The sequence below is a fragment of the Manis javanica genome, chromosome X (assembly GCF_040802235.1).
Source record: "Manis javanica isolate MJ-LG chromosome X, MJ_LKY, whole genome shotgun sequence".
NCBI lineage: Eukaryota > Metazoa > Chordata > Mammalia > Pholidota > Manidae > Manis > Manis javanica.
This window is the reverse complement of record NC_133174.1, coordinates 117391588-117407131: the sequence shown is the minus strand read 5'-3', so window position 1 is coordinate 117407131 and position 15544 is coordinate 117391588. Positions and strand designations below refer to the sequence as shown.

The following is a 15544-nucleotide window of genomic DNA, read 5'->3' as shown; positions in this document are numbered from 1 at the left end:
ATATGACAGCACACATAAGAATCCAATGGCCCAGGGGAGTTTATTAGCAGAAGGTGTGGGGCAGAGTGTACGTCAGCTAACTCACGAGGTGTACACAGGTACCCCAGGGAACGAAGGGTGGAAATACTGTTCCATTAGTGTGATTTCTATTTATGGTCACTCACACTTTTTCTCTTTTTAAACCAACATAGTAAAGGTTCAAAAATTCAGTAAAGTGATAAAATTGGATTTTTAAAGACTCTCAGGGAAATAGATCAGAAAGAAAAAGATAAACACTTGGGATCTTTCCAAGGAAAACTTTGAGAAGCTGTGTAGTCCAGATATTGCAAACACAAATGCCAGCAGGGCCAGGCATGACACTGAAATGACATGACATTGAGTCATGACAGCAGTGAGCCAGGTGTAAGGGAAACAGTGAATGGTGAGCTAGAGAGGCATATCCCATCCCATCCAGAGGTGCAGCTGCCCCTCAGCTCCAGGCTGCCTATGCCATGCCCATGTCCCAAAGGTGCCAAACTTCATAAATTTTCTACAGAAGGGAGACATTCTGATTTTTATATCAGATCTCCCAATCTCTATTGGGCCAAACAAAATACATCTGTGGGTTGGTATTAAACAACCTCTGATACAGACGCCTGATGTGGATTGATGTGTGGCTCAGCCTGTCATGGCTACAAAACACGCAAATGAGAGTGGCCAGAGGTGCTGTCAGTAGTTGTACTAACCCTGGTAAGCTTTTGTTTTTTAAATGCACTTCTCCATTAGTGATGGCGAGTGAAATGTCTGGCTTTGCAAATTACTGCTGTCGTTTAGTTTAATGTACTCTTGTTTTTACATATTTATAAAAACCTTTTACATTATTAATAGTGATTAAATGCTTAGACACTGAAGATCAATAATGCTTCTGTTCACCTATTTACATTATTACAAAGTAATAAGTCATACAGGGCATGTAGAAAATGTGGTTCGCTTTGTAGTCGTGTTTGGAGTAGATTGAAAAAAAAAGAAAGACTCTCAGGCTACAGGGTAAAATGTACTTAGCAACACATGGTAACTGGGTTGGACTTACTAGAGACTCTGCTGTGGGCACAGGAGGTACACATTTTCTCACATGCCAGTGCAGCAAACTGAGAACAAGAAAGGCTAGTCTCACTTGGATGCACAAGGATGAAGAGATGTTTAACCTATGTGTCCCTGCAATAGATAGTCACCTGTATGTCACTGTGTTTAGCTCCAAAGGCTTCTGATGGTGGTAACACTCAGCAGCAAGTCATCTGTGTGGGTCACATTTTGCCGGGAGGCAAACAAGCCACTTGACAACACTGTCTTCATCTGCCTACCCAGCTCTCTCAATTATGTGGCAGAAACAAAAAAGCAGAGTGGTTCACCTCATTACGGCAAGTAAGTGTGCTTCATTTGTCTGAGGACAGCAACCCCACAGTCGGGGATGTATAAGGGCCATGAGTCTTCCCGGGTCACCTAGCCCAGCTTTATAAGTAGTCAAAGTGGCTCAGCTAGTGGTTTAGAGGTCTGGCCCTCAGTACCAGTCTGCTTGTGTTCAAATCCTGGCTCTGACACTCATTGGTCGTGACATTGAGCAAGTATTTGACATCTCAGTTCTAGTTTCCTCACCTGAAAAGGGGGATAAGAGTACCTACTCTAGAGGGGTTTTGTAAGGATTAAATGAGATAACACACATAAAAGCTTAGTATGAGATCTGACACATAATAAGTGCTCATATAGCAAAAGGCCCATTTGCCAGTCATTGGATTGTATTCTTCTATTAAGAGGAAGTTTATTAGCACTGGCTTGAAGTTTGTAAGTAACATCATTGAAATATATTCAGTTGAACTGGATTTTTAAACATCCCTTGGTTCCTATGGTTCTCATCTTGACCCAGCTGCCATTCATCTAGTACAAATTAGTCCTAAGTCACCAGGTTTAAGGACACATTGAAATGGGGCCGCTGGGGTGTAACAGAGCAGTTATAAGAGTTGCTACATGACAAGCGTGTTGGCTGTGTGAGTTGGGCAATTTATTTAATCTCTCTGAACCTCAGTTTTCCTCATACATAAAACACCCCAATATAAATACATACTTCACAGGGATAATGAAGATAAAATGAAATAATCTATGTTTGAGACCTTTTCACACTGGAGAGTACTATCTAGAGGTAAGAGCTTATAGCTATGATTTATATAGGTGATCAGAGTTGGATTACTTTACCCAGAGATACCCAGTAATACTCTTAATGTGTTGGTCTTTTAGAGGAAATGGAGTTAGATTGCTTGTCCTCAACTATTTCCTTGGAAAAGGCTTGCACCTTTTCTGACAGCTTAGCTTAGATATGCCTGTAACAGCTGAGATCACTGCATAAAGGAGACCCATCACCATTGTGAATTCAAAAGTGACTTGCAGAGCAAAATGCTAACTTGGAGCACTTTGCAAAAGAATGAGGAAAACTCCATCAAACCAGGGGGAGGAGAAGGGCATTAATCACCCTGAGTATAGGTTTGTTCACTCTGTGAGTGGCTGGCAAGTACTGCTGAAGCACGAAGCTGAGCTGCTGGAGTTGAAATTTCCCCTTACTTTCCTAAGTTTATTGCTCAAATGCCCTGCTCTGGGTCACAATGAGATAGGAGACAATGGTCTCCTTTCTCTCCCAGGTCCTGACTTCCTCCCTTTCCTTGAGTTCAGTGAGTCACTTAATTTACCTCCATGTCATGGAGGTTGTTATTTCTTTGGTTTTTGTTTGGACTGGCTTTTCCCTGAGCCTGGAGAAAGCTAGAGTTGATCAACCTTAAATAGGCAACTGAGTCTTATGGCTACTTTTCGTGGTTTTTGTTCCTCTGGTGTACAAGAAGTAAGTCTCCACTATCTAAACCATTCTTTTGACTATAGCCCATCTGAAAGGTACCCTAGACTTGTGCCTGAACTGGGGGAAGCACTTCACAATGGGGATGACTGAGCCTCCTGGAAGAAGGCAAACGTTGATTAGGTTCCCCTGGCAGAAAAGGCCTTTCTGGTGATGCACTGGCATTTGGGTTTGGGTTTCTGTCAGGGACTTTGAATGGTCAGAATCACACAATAATAAAAAGAATGAGAAAGTTTTAAGTTTCAACAACAGTTCTAGTATACACCCCATGGGAAGGATGCCGAGTGCTTTAAATTTCCATGAGCATCTTTTTTTTTTCCTTTTCTGCTGTATTTAGGTCAAAACTGAGTTGTAATTTTCTCAGATCGTCACTGATATCAATATAATCTCCTGAGCTTTCTTTAGGAACTGGTAACATCCACCAGGAAGCAGCTGAGAGGGGTGGGATGTAGACAGGAGTTCTGAACAAATACTTCCATGGGTTCTTTAAATTCCTATTTACAATAGTCTAGAAGCTAGTGAAAGATCCACTTGCAGGATGAACACAGGAGGACATTTTTAAGAGACCAGAAATGTTGACTTCAGTGCTTACTTATATCTATTGCTAATTTGTAAGATAAAGCATTGCTGAAGATGAATCAAAGAGTAACAATGAGCAAATGAACAAAATCATGTAATTAAACTTTAAGTAAGTTAATTTTAAATAATTTCTTCACCTAATGAGTTGGACTTTGGTCTCAGGTCTTCGGTGATCATTCATGCTGTTGCTTTCCCAGAGGGTAGATTTTCACAAGTCTTGCATTTTACATTAGGGCATCAAATTTACCCAAAGCTTTCATATAGAAAATTTTTTACATTGTGTAATAAAACATAAAATGTAGCTTTTGAAACTCAAGAATTTTTCAAGGGATCAATCCAGAAGTTAAACAAAAAATTTTCAAATTACATTTCCATCCTATTTCTGTCATTAAAAGCCCTAGCTATACTTCATTAAAAAATAATATGCATCATATATATGTGTGTGTGTATATATATATATGTATACACACATATGCATTCATATTTATATAAGTATCTTTTATGATAATCTCCAGAAATGAGTTTTGTCCCTTAACTTTTCAGTATGGTCTTGGGTATTCCTGAGACTGCTTAAAAAAGAAATCACTGTAGACCATGTGGACTGGGAAGTAACCTGATCTTTAGAAGACACTTTCCTTTCAGTTAGGAAAAACATGCCACCTGTTCATTAAGGACTAAAATAAATACATATATACCTGCTGTCAAATGAGATCTCTGGAGGAATGACGTGAGTACTGTCCTTGCCGATGAGGAATTTGATTCGATCATAGAAGAGTCTTGAAGTGTGCTGAGAGAAGAGGGGTTGGCTTTGCTGAATGAGGTCAAGAGGGTCTGGAGAGCCCTGACAGAGAGGACTTACATAACAGCTGCTTTGTTGACAACAGTCAGGGTCCACACAGTCTGTCAAACCGTCTGGAAAAAAAACAAGCCCAATTTTGAAATTTAGTTTCAAAAGAAACAACATAGTTTAAAATATGCACAAATGGAGAAACATATAGAACACAGCTAAAGGTAACTGTCCACGTTTTGAGTTTAGAGTCTATGAAATTCATGTTTCTCATGAATTATCTATCACTCATCTTGAGTTTGTACGGCACATCCGTGAAAGTCAAGGTATTTCATTCATAAATCTTTCTTTCCTGACTTCCCTAGCATTGGCGGGCTGTACTACAGTGTTTAGCATTTGGATAGAGTATCTGGGGAGGTAGCACTCTGTTTGGAAGTTTCCTTCTTCCTCAGCAATACCATTCCTCCAGGATAGCAATGATCTCTTCTCATTCTTTTGACTCTCTCATATCATGTACATTTATGAGCACACAATTAGCAAATGCTTGCTGACCTCAATCTGTATTTTTTTAAGAATCTCCCAATTTTCTTGTCTAGTGGTAATTCTCCAAATAGAGGTTGGTGTCCTCATGGTGACAAAGTGTCTATGGCAGGGCAGTGATTTTTAGATGTATAGTCAATTGCCTGGGGAACTTACTAAATATGCATATTCTTGGATTATGCATACTTAATCTGGGTTTCTGAAGCACACTAAAGTTTCAGAACCTCTTTTTTTAAATAGGAATTTGTAAAAGTAACTAGAGCTTACTTTGTTCCTAATAGCAGTTATTTGATGCACCTACTAATAAACCTCAGGTATGTGAATGTCTTGAGTTGCTTTCTTTCATTTCCTAGGCCTTCACCATTTACTCTAATCTGTTGAAAGTATGGTTGGGCCAGTAAAAAAAAAAAATCACATAAAGTCTGGCATGCAAGGGTTTGAGAAGGAGGGGAGACCTCCTAGAATCTAGTAGGTGCAAAATGCTCTGTTACATGCTTGGGGAAGTAAGGAGATAAAAAGACCCTTTTCCTGTTTCTAGGAGCTCAAAGCTTAGTGAGAGAAAAAGGTGCACAAACCAGCTGACTCTTACACTAGTTAAAAATGCAGTAAGTGTTATAATAAGAGTTACATGCAAAGAGAAGGGGTTGGAGTGATTATCTGAGCATATGGACGTTTCATTCCACATCCAACAAGCAAAAAAAATTCAAGTCCTTCCAAGGTCTTAAAGCAGACAAAGGGTTCTAATTAAGATGTTTAACAAGGGTAAATATAAAGATGCTAATCTTTGCGGCTTGTGGTGGAATTGGTAGGTTCAGATGGATCACCAGCTCCTTAGGCTGATGATGAAAGCTACCAGCACTGGTTTCACGCAGCCCCCCCGGCTTGCTCTCCCTCATGTGGCTGCTCCCACTGAGCTGGAGGGGGCTGTGCCATGGCTCGGGGCAGTGAGAGCCAGGAACACCAAGAGGGCGGGCATTTGAACAGTAGCCCTAGGGTACCCAGGAAATATTTTTCCCTACATGAGTTCCTTTCAAAGTCCCTATTCCATAGACAGTACTTTGATTTAAAATGTATGTGATTTTTTCTTGCCTTCCCTGTTTGTTCAGGGTATTTTTGCCCCTGATTTCTACTTCTCTGTCATCTTTCTTCTTCACTGATGACTAACTTCTAAGTGTGGATTCGTTTCAGTAAGAAGTCCCCTTCTGCTCCTCTTTCCCCCTCATTCAGCAAATTACATTAACAGATTTTCTATAGATTTTAGATGCCGCTACCGCCTCTCTCTTCGATACATTGTTCTCAGACTCCTATTAGCACATTATCTCTTTACTCTGCTAATTAAACATCTGGATGCACTGAAAAGCTGGCAAAAATATCAGGCTGATTAAAAGAGTTCTCTGATGTCTGGAATTGGTGCATAATATACTAAACAATGAAAAACTGCTTTTCAAATGGGCAGTCACCTTTATCTTTCAATTGGTAATAATCAGATTGGGCATTCACAGGTTTCAACCTGTCAACCACATAATTCTAACTTATTTTTGAAAAGAAACAGGTTTTAAATAAATAGTAATGCCCAAATGATCTTCAAAACTGGATTCTCAAACTAAACACAGAGCCAGTTCAGAATTGGTACTCACATTCTTATCTAGTTAGGTGCTATAAATTCTAGGTGAATGTTTCATATTTAGTAATTGCCTATTATACAGGGCTGACCCTCTAAGACCTCTGTTTTCTGACAGAGCAGCAAGACTTCTGTTGAATCTGGAAAGGTGGCAGGCAAGCCAACCAATAATGGCATGCAAACCCCAAATTATAATTCATAGGTAATCCCAGTACATGGGCAGACATCTACTTCCCAATTATCACATTGGATAACACCCCATACAGTATGTCTAGACTGTTGCAAAGAAGTGCAAATGACAGTCACACTGCATGTGTGGGTTTCTTTTTTTTCTTCTCTTTTTTTTTCTTGGCTATTAACGGTTCTTTTATTGTTCTGATTTGGAAGCTGTGGCACTCTCCTGACAGCCAGGCTCAGGGTGTCAGATATGGACATATCAAATGTTAACTTACTTTACTTTTAGAGCCTGTTCCCCTTAAAGGAATAAAAATAAAAGCTGGCAAAAAAAAAAGAGGGAGGTTAAATTGTCTTGAAGGACTAAACACAGCATTCGCTGATCCTAGCTTTGCCAGCCAGTTAGGGACTATGACAGTCGGCTCAACTGGGGCTGATGAAGATCAAGCACACTGATTTTTTTGGTATGTGATCAAGTCATTCACTATTAAACTTTTACCTACTAGATGCATGCCCCCTGTTGGAAGAAGGATTGGATAAGGGAATATGAACGGTAGAGGGAAAGCCCACATTTTCTGTAAAATGAATTAACAAGGATAATATCCTTTTAGGGACATCACTTATATGATCACCTTGATAAAAATGGACAGCTAGTTCATGATAGGGTATCCAAAAGAATTGTGAAACATGCACTGATTAGTTAATATTTGCCAGGTATGGCACTAGGTACTTCCACATGTATGATTTCAACTAATCCCTGCAACAGCCCTTTTAGATGGTCTCAGCTCCATTTTACAAATAAAGGAGGGGAGGCAAATGTGGCTGTACAGTTGGAAGAAATACGGAGCCATATTAACCCCCACTGTTCTGACTACAAATCACATGTTCAGCATCATCATCTAAGCAGTATTACTACTACTGACCTTGGTTGTAAGACATCCAAGTGCCTGACTAATGTGGGTATGTAGAAAACATGAAGTGGTTAAGGTCAAAGAACCAGACGACTTTGTCTCTAATCTTAACTTCACCACTTGTAATCTATGATCCTGGACGAATCAGTTTCTCTCTTGGACTCACAGTTTCCTCATCTATGAGGTGGGGATGATAAAAGTACTTACCCTATAGAGTTGTTGTAAGGATCACATGCTATACGAACTACAATTTAACACAGTGCTTAGTACAGAGCTAGCATTCTTCATAAATGTTAGCTGTTGTCAGGAACTAAATTCTAGACTGTACAGACTGCAAAGAGTCTAGGGATAGACCCTTAGGGGTGATGACGACTGTCTGCTGTGGCGGCTTAAAGTGTTTCAGGCTCACTTCTATTGGAGTTGCCTTATCACTGGCCAGAGGGCAATTAACTTCTGTGTATCATATTCAGTTCGCTGGAATGTGTTCATTTGTCAGAGAGGTAGGATCCTATGTGGCTCCAGACAGACACTAATGCTACAGTAAATCTTTATTCATTGAATTTCACAAATTCAGAATCTGTTATCATTTGGGCAGGGGCTGGATTGAAGCTTAACCTTTCCAGCATCTACAGAATAGAGCGTCTCCCAGGCAAATAAATAGTGAAAAAGAAACTGAAGGGCTAATCATTCCAGTGACTCAGTTACATAGACTCTTAGGCATTTTAGTAACCCAGAGACAAGGAATTAATTATAAATCACTCATCAGTTTTTACTAAGGCAGGCCCCCTACAAGGCACCCCTGTTAGCTTAGTTGTTGCTATTATATTCACAGAAGTTACTATGACTGTATTTACTTTAGAAATATTCTGTAATTCTTTTTTTTTTTCATTTATTCAGGCTGACTTTCACCTTAGCATCTTGCTGTAGCAATAAAAAAATATGGGAGAGGCTCAAGGGTACTCAGGATTTGACCTGCTGAAATCATTGTTGTTGTGCTAACCTCACACAATTTACTTCTTCTGGGTCAGAAAAGTAAATTGTTTTTATGACACTAATGTTCATGTCCTCCTGGTCTCCACCTGCCATCAGTGGCTTCCCATACTGTTCAGAGTAAAAACCTGTGTCCTGACAATGACTTACTTCTTCAAGGTCTAGTTCTTTGCGGTCTCTCTTACATATCTCTGACCTTGCTTCCTGTTATCCTGCAACCCCCTTCTCCACTATTCCTATGTCTGGAATGTTCTCTCCAATATCAACCTGGCTCACCCATAACCTCCTTTAATTCTTTACTCAAATGCCACCTTCTCAGTAAGGCTTTCTCTGACCAACTTATTTAAAATTCCACTCCATTCTATATTCCCTATCCTTTTTTTCCTGCTTAAAAAAAATTTCTCCATCACCTTTACCATCTTCTATCACACTATTTTTTAAAAATTTTGGTTTATTGTCTCTCTCTCACACTTAGAATGTGAGGTCCATGGAAGCAAGGAGTTAGTCTTTTTTATTCATTGCCATTTCCTCAATGACTAGAACAGTGCCTGGCTCAAAGTAAGCATTCGATAAATGTTTATTAAATGAATAAATGGATGTCCTAAAAGTCCTATTTCTATGACATCTGTAAATTTACCTAGGGATTAATAAACATTCAACTAATGCATCAAAATAGGTTGATTCTTGATTGATACCACACCTTCACTACCCACTTTAAATTACTGTATTTCAAACATTGTCTCATTCATTTTCACCACTGCAAAGTAGGCAGGTGTCAAGTATTACTAGCCTTAGTTGACAGACAATGTGGCAGATCCAGTCATAGAGCGGTTAACTGAGTTACAGAGTTTAGATTTCATAACTTCCACTTGTATCTGGAATCACTTGGTAGTCTAGGTTCACATAACTTAGTGATGATCCTTGAATAATTGAGTTGCTTGGACAAGAGAGGGGTATGGTCAGAAGAGAATAATTAGGAATATGCTTTCTGATGATAGGTCTTTTGTCCCAGGCAAATCTTAAAAGTAAACATGGAGCGGGTATCTGGCCCTCAAAGAAAGCAAATGCTATCAATTCATTGCTCCTTCTATTTCATTTTCCTATTTATTAAACACGGCAGCATGCTGGTGACATTCAAAACATAAGGCTTATTGATCCATGAGCTTATATGTGTTCATAATTCATCCGTGATACTGATTTCTAGATCTAGAAATGCTATATCATAAACTAGGCTTGCAAATAGCTACTGTTCTTAATGAATGGTGACTCATTATGAAGAATAATTCCTGGAAGATCATTCTCTTTTAGGCAATTAACTTATTGATTTTACCAATGAATGTGAATACAGACCATTGAAAGAGTTTGTACAAGGAAAGCTTGGACAAACATGTGATAAATACTTAAAAGATCAGCAGAAAAGATGCTTATTCTACATCATTTGAACCTCCTTGACAATCTTTCCACAGCATCAAAAACCACTTTCCTTCCTCCTTTAACTAGAGTTAATAAAATGTAATCTTTGTGTGAAAGCTGAAGATCTTATAAAATCCGTGCTGCTCTGTGTGATCTGGCCAGTGCCTGCCTTTATGTTCTTACCTCCCACCAATGGCTCTCCGACATACTGTATTCCAGCCACAGTTATAAATATATAGTTATTTTTGTGGTTTCTTATTTAATATCTGTTTTCCTGTCAAGATCATAAACTCCATGAGGGCAGAAACTTATTTTATTTGTCATTTTCTCCCCAGTGCCAAGCACAATAATTGGCACAAAGTAGTAATGAATGAATGGAAGACTGTGTACCCATTATGAAATGTATGGCTTGGAGGTAACCATTTGTATCAAACATCTGGATCAGTGCTATTTAATAGAACTTTCTCTGATGACGGGCGTGCTCTAGATCTGCACTAATACAGGAGTCACCAGACTCTTGTGTTTACTGAGTATCTGAGGTGTGGCTAGAACAACTAAGAAGAAATGGAATTTTTAATGTTACCTAAGTTGAATTCAAATAGTCACATGTAGCCAGTGGCTACCCTATCAGGCAGTGAAGATTATGGTATCTCCAACTAGGTAGATGTCAGATGACCTATAAACTAAGCCAAACCACATGAAGTTTGACATTTTTACGAAGCCCAATTTATTACTGTTTGTTTCTTATTGTGTTTTCTTTCCTGGCTTTTATGTTTTAAGAAGTCCTTTCTCATCTTGAGATGTCAACTATATTTTCTTCTAATTGTACTTGAGTTTTCTTTTACTTTTAACTCATTAATCAGCTTGAGTGCCGTTATTTATCTTATTCTTTTGGAATACGGTATGAATTGAAAATCTAAGTCTTCTTAATAGTTGTCTCAGCACCATTTATTTAATGATACCGCTTTTCCCCAATGATTTTTATGCTGGTTTTAAAATATACTAAATTTTTATTCATACTGGGGTATGTTTCAGAGCTTTTATTCAGTGTACTGATCTGTCTGCTTTTACTTTAGTACCACTTTGTTTTAATTATTGTAACCTTAAAATATTTTGTACCTTCTGATAGTTCTAGCTTGCTCTCACTATTCTTTGTTTTAGTTATTCTGAGTCATTTAATATGATGTCTACATTTCTTTTCTCATGTCAGTTCATATGTACATGTAATGTATGATGATCATATTTTCCAAACTCCAAATCAGAACACAAGATTAACATGAGAAAATGTGTTCATGATAATGGTAAGTCTCCTCTTCCACGCACAGGGCTGTATACATGGTAGGTGCTTGTTGACTAAAGTCATAAATGAGTCAAGACATTTGATAGGTTTGTGATTTCTATAGTAATTAGTTCTTATCTACACAGGGCATAAGATAGCTTTGCTTTTTTAGCATGTTCAGAAAAAAATCCAAAGGTTCTTTGTTCTCTGTTCTGTTTTTACTGTTCAAGAAGCTCTTAGGTAGTTCCTAGACCAGCTGTGTCACCCACACATTCAGTGCAGCCCAATTAGTTATTAAGAGTCACAATGCATTGAATCAGAGTGTAACTAAAGTCAGAGCTGTAGGAAGTAGCAGCAATACTAATGAGTATTCAAAACTGATCAGAATGCAAAAAAATCCCACCGTTCTTTAAGTATCATCTGTAATATGGAGTAATCAGGTAGCAGCCACTTGAAGCAACTGCTTGAAAGTGATTTTTTTTTTGATTGGGAAGATTTCTTAAGAATTACATTCTAAAAATTGGGACCACTTTTTTTTTCAAAAGTGGTCTTTCAATTGGCACTTTCTGATTTAATTAAAATATACACAGACATACACACATATATGAACAAGTATGCAAATGTTAATCATTTATCATATTCAACTAAATGAATCTAGGCATTTTGGATAGTTGAAAAGCTGAGCCACCAAATGAAAGAAGTTTAATGGGATAACCCTTATATAGTATAAAAATGGAATTATTATCCAAAATCTTAGTCATGGGGCTTTCATCGGTTATTTAACCCATCTTTCCATCTCAAAGTAGAACTGAATCTATATTTATAATCAATATCATCTCAATCCTACTAAAGGAAAAAATCAGTAATTGGAACTCTCAATGAGTCTTTCCCTCTACTGCCTAAGAAAACAATCATAAAAATATACTGAATTCATATCAGGGTCTTTGAATTTTGATTCCCACATAGACACACAGTTCTAAAAGAATGTTCAGAGGTCAATACACATTTAGAAAAATCTTCTATACCTTCTGTATCTATATATACCACAGATATTAAGAATTGATAATCCATTAATATTTAATTGATCCATTCACTAAATATTCCTGGCTGCCTTGAGGTGACCTTGAGGCCATAAAAAATGCTTGATAATTAAATATTCAATTATTTTTAGCAAGCTGTACTTTACTAAGGCAGTAAACCTATTTTGGCTCAATTCTGAGTTAGAAACTATAATCAGATAGGTTATTAATGTATCTTCCGAGCATAAGCCTTTTAATCAATATATCACCTGAGAAATCTCTATTACTACTTCAAACTACCTAGGTTTACACCCCGGCTCTATCAGTTCCTTGGTATATGATTTTAAGCAACTTATTTAACTTCTCTGTGCCTCAGTTTCCTAATTTGTAAAGAAGTGTTAATAGTAGTTTCTACCTCATGGAGATTAAATGAAATAATTCATGTAGATGACTGAGCATACTGCCTTATACACAGTAAATCCTGAATACAAGTGAGCTAATATTATTAGTGATTCTATGTAGTGACTGGGCACATAAATACAGACTCTGCATCATGCTTAACATGTAACAAGAAAACCATACAGACAATATAATTAAGTGCTTGATTGTGTGGTGCCTATGGTAAGTACCATGGGACACTGAGGCAAGGGATGTCAGAGGTTTCATGGGAGATATGGCTTGAGCTAGGACTTAAATGATGGGCAGAGAATGATGGGTAAAGGGGCATATAATGACAAGGACATAAAAGAAGGTGAAGATGAGTTTTGGAGGGCCATAAAAGTCAAGTAAATAGTTGATTAGTATACCATTTAGTTGAAAATCTCACTCTGGCTTCCCAAACAAAAATTTCAACTTAGATAGGTAGTAAACAGTCTTTTCAGAAAATGGTCTGTTATCCTAAGTTTATTGTATGTGTATGTGTGTGTTAGAGGGGGTACAGGGTAAGATACGTAGTTTATCATCTTTTAAGTAGTTCATATGAATGATCTCATTTAATATATCTAACAATCCTATTAGTAATATTATTGTCAGTCCCACTTTAGAGATAAGGAGATTCAGACACAGAGCTATCAAGAAACTTTCCCCAAATATCATACGACCAGTAAGCATATAGCAGAGCTAGTATCTGGACCTAGAGTCTAACTTCAGAGCCCTGTGCTCTTAATCACAAAGTTGCTTCAATGTAAAATTCGTAAAAAGTCTTATAATTTTTAAAGATAAACTGCTGGCCAGAATAAGAAAAGGAGGAAACTCTTATTTCAATTTGGTTCTAAACTATGATTGCTACTTTATTGATTTAAGCCGTGTGTTTGGATTCAAATGAAAGGCATATCATTGTCTTAGCAGATATAAAAACCTGAGGAGTCACATTTAATAGTCAACTTCATTTTAAGCCAGTATACAGAAATTAGAAAGAAAACTTTTTTGTTACTTTCATGTTTCCCTAAGTAGAAAGTAAAAGGAAAGTGAGGATTTGTTGTTTTAGGCTCATTTAGAGGAGTTTGGGGCTGTTTTGAGGCCTTATTGAACAATGTATTAGATGTTTTTGCTTGCTTGACTGAAATAGAAGTGGTAACCCTGAGACCTTGGAGCCACATTTAGCTTTTTAAACTTCATGTGCAGCTCTTGAATTAAATATAAAAAATTCTACTGTGAATTGTCTTGATGCTGTGTCATTTGAAAGATATAAAATGTCACTAAAAGGTAGAGACACAAGAGGGAGCTCTAAATAACTAAGAACAAAGAAAACTCAATGTCTTTAGTGTAAGCTACACTAGCATCTGACAGTTTGGACAGAAGTACACTGATTTAATTTGGAGTAATAAATGTCATGGTTATGGGAAGCAGCATGGTTATAGTAGTTAAGAAAATTGACTCTGAAGTCATATAGCCCTAAATTGGAACCTTGGTTCTGTCCCTTTCTAGCTGTGTGACCTTGGAAAAGTCACCTCCCATCCTAACTCCAAGCATTAGTTGTTCATCTATAAATAGGGAAAATCATACCCATATGTCATAGCTTTGCAGTGAGAATTAATTGAGATACAATGCATGCAAAGAGTTTGGAGCAGTGCCTGATCATAATAAATATTCAATAAACTGAGATTCAAAAAATAGTATGAACTTACACAACTCAGTATCATTTGTACTAAGGATTATTCATTTTCACTCTTGGGTCAAACACTTTAGAAATGACTCACCTCCATCATTGTCCAAGTTATCTCCACAAAGCATTTCCATGACAACATTGCAGCCTGTCCCACTCCAACCCACCTGACACACACAGTGCCAGCCATTTTGATCCAGGGTACATCGCCCATTTCCAAAGCAGAGCCCTGGGCAGCCATCTGAAAAGGCAGCACAATGCAACAATCATGGAGCCATCAGAAAGGGATTGAACAACAATCCTGTATCTGCCTATAGGGAAGCATGTAATCATCTGGGCTCCACCCAGATGAGGTGTCGAATAAATGGAAGAAGAGCTTGCTTGCTTACGAAACCTTCCCAGGGAATTTGTTACCCCTTTACTCAGCTTGCTTTTCGTTATAGAGCCAATTAAGCATGATTAAGGCTAACCCCAATTCCCAACCCCTGGTTCATGTAGGAGGAAAACCATGATGAGGACAAGAGAGGTTTTTGTTTCTTTTCGCAAAATGATCTCATCTCAATCAAAACTGGATGGGTGATATTGTGTCTAGTTATGGGCAATAAGTTGGGAAAAGACAGCAGGTACTATGAAGAGAAACTTTCCCTAACTACTTCTGGTCTGTGCTGATTCCTCCTTTGTGACATACTGCTTCAGGAATTAGGGATGTTGGTATACAGTCTAGACCTCGCCATTAAGTGTTTGCCCATATAGTGCCTTAGAAGTGTGCTGCAATTGCTTGTCATCTCTTCAGCCTCTCTCTTCAAGATGATTATTGATCTGAGGACTAAGGATTGAATTTTTTACTTATTTACCATCTCTCCCAGAAGCTAGCATAATATTATGCCTGCGGTAAGTGCTCAACCAATGTTTATGGGATTAACACATGCCAAATTCAGACTTTCAAAATTCTTGAGAATAACTGGTAGGCATAGTCAAGAGGGAATTGTTACACTTAGATGACTTCTATCTATTCATAAACCACAAACACTGACAATGGTTCCTATTTACACTTTTAATTCTTCAGGGATGCCCTACTCTTTACCAGTAGTTCAGAGTTAGGCTATTCCAAAGGGCAATTGTACATGTGCCAAGTGCTCAGTGAGCAGACTGGAACAGAGACAGTGATAATGGCATATAGGTTCTGGAAATTCTCCAAGTAGCAAATCCAGGATCAGATCTGGATTTTACTGGAGGCAGTCCAAGCAACATT

The 15544-nt window shown here is 38.0% G+C and overlaps 1 protein-coding gene across 3 annotated transcripts in view; it reads right to left on the bottom strand.

Moving 5' to 3' along the window:
• TENM1 (teneurin transmembrane protein 1) overlaps positions 1–15544 on the bottom strand; it is a 751017-nt gene that overhangs the window by 148306 nt on the left and 587167 nt on the right. For all 3 annotated transcript variants that reach the window (XM_037015442.2, XM_037015435.2, XM_037015446.2), the window contains exons 16-17: positions 14387–14533; positions 4150–4366 (exon numbers count right to left, since the gene is read on the bottom strand). In XM_037015442.2, coding sequence (XP_036871337.1) covers positions 4150–4366; positions 14387–14533 — 364 coding nt within the window. The remainder of the gene's footprint in view (positions 1–4149; positions 4367–14386; positions 14534–15544) is intronic.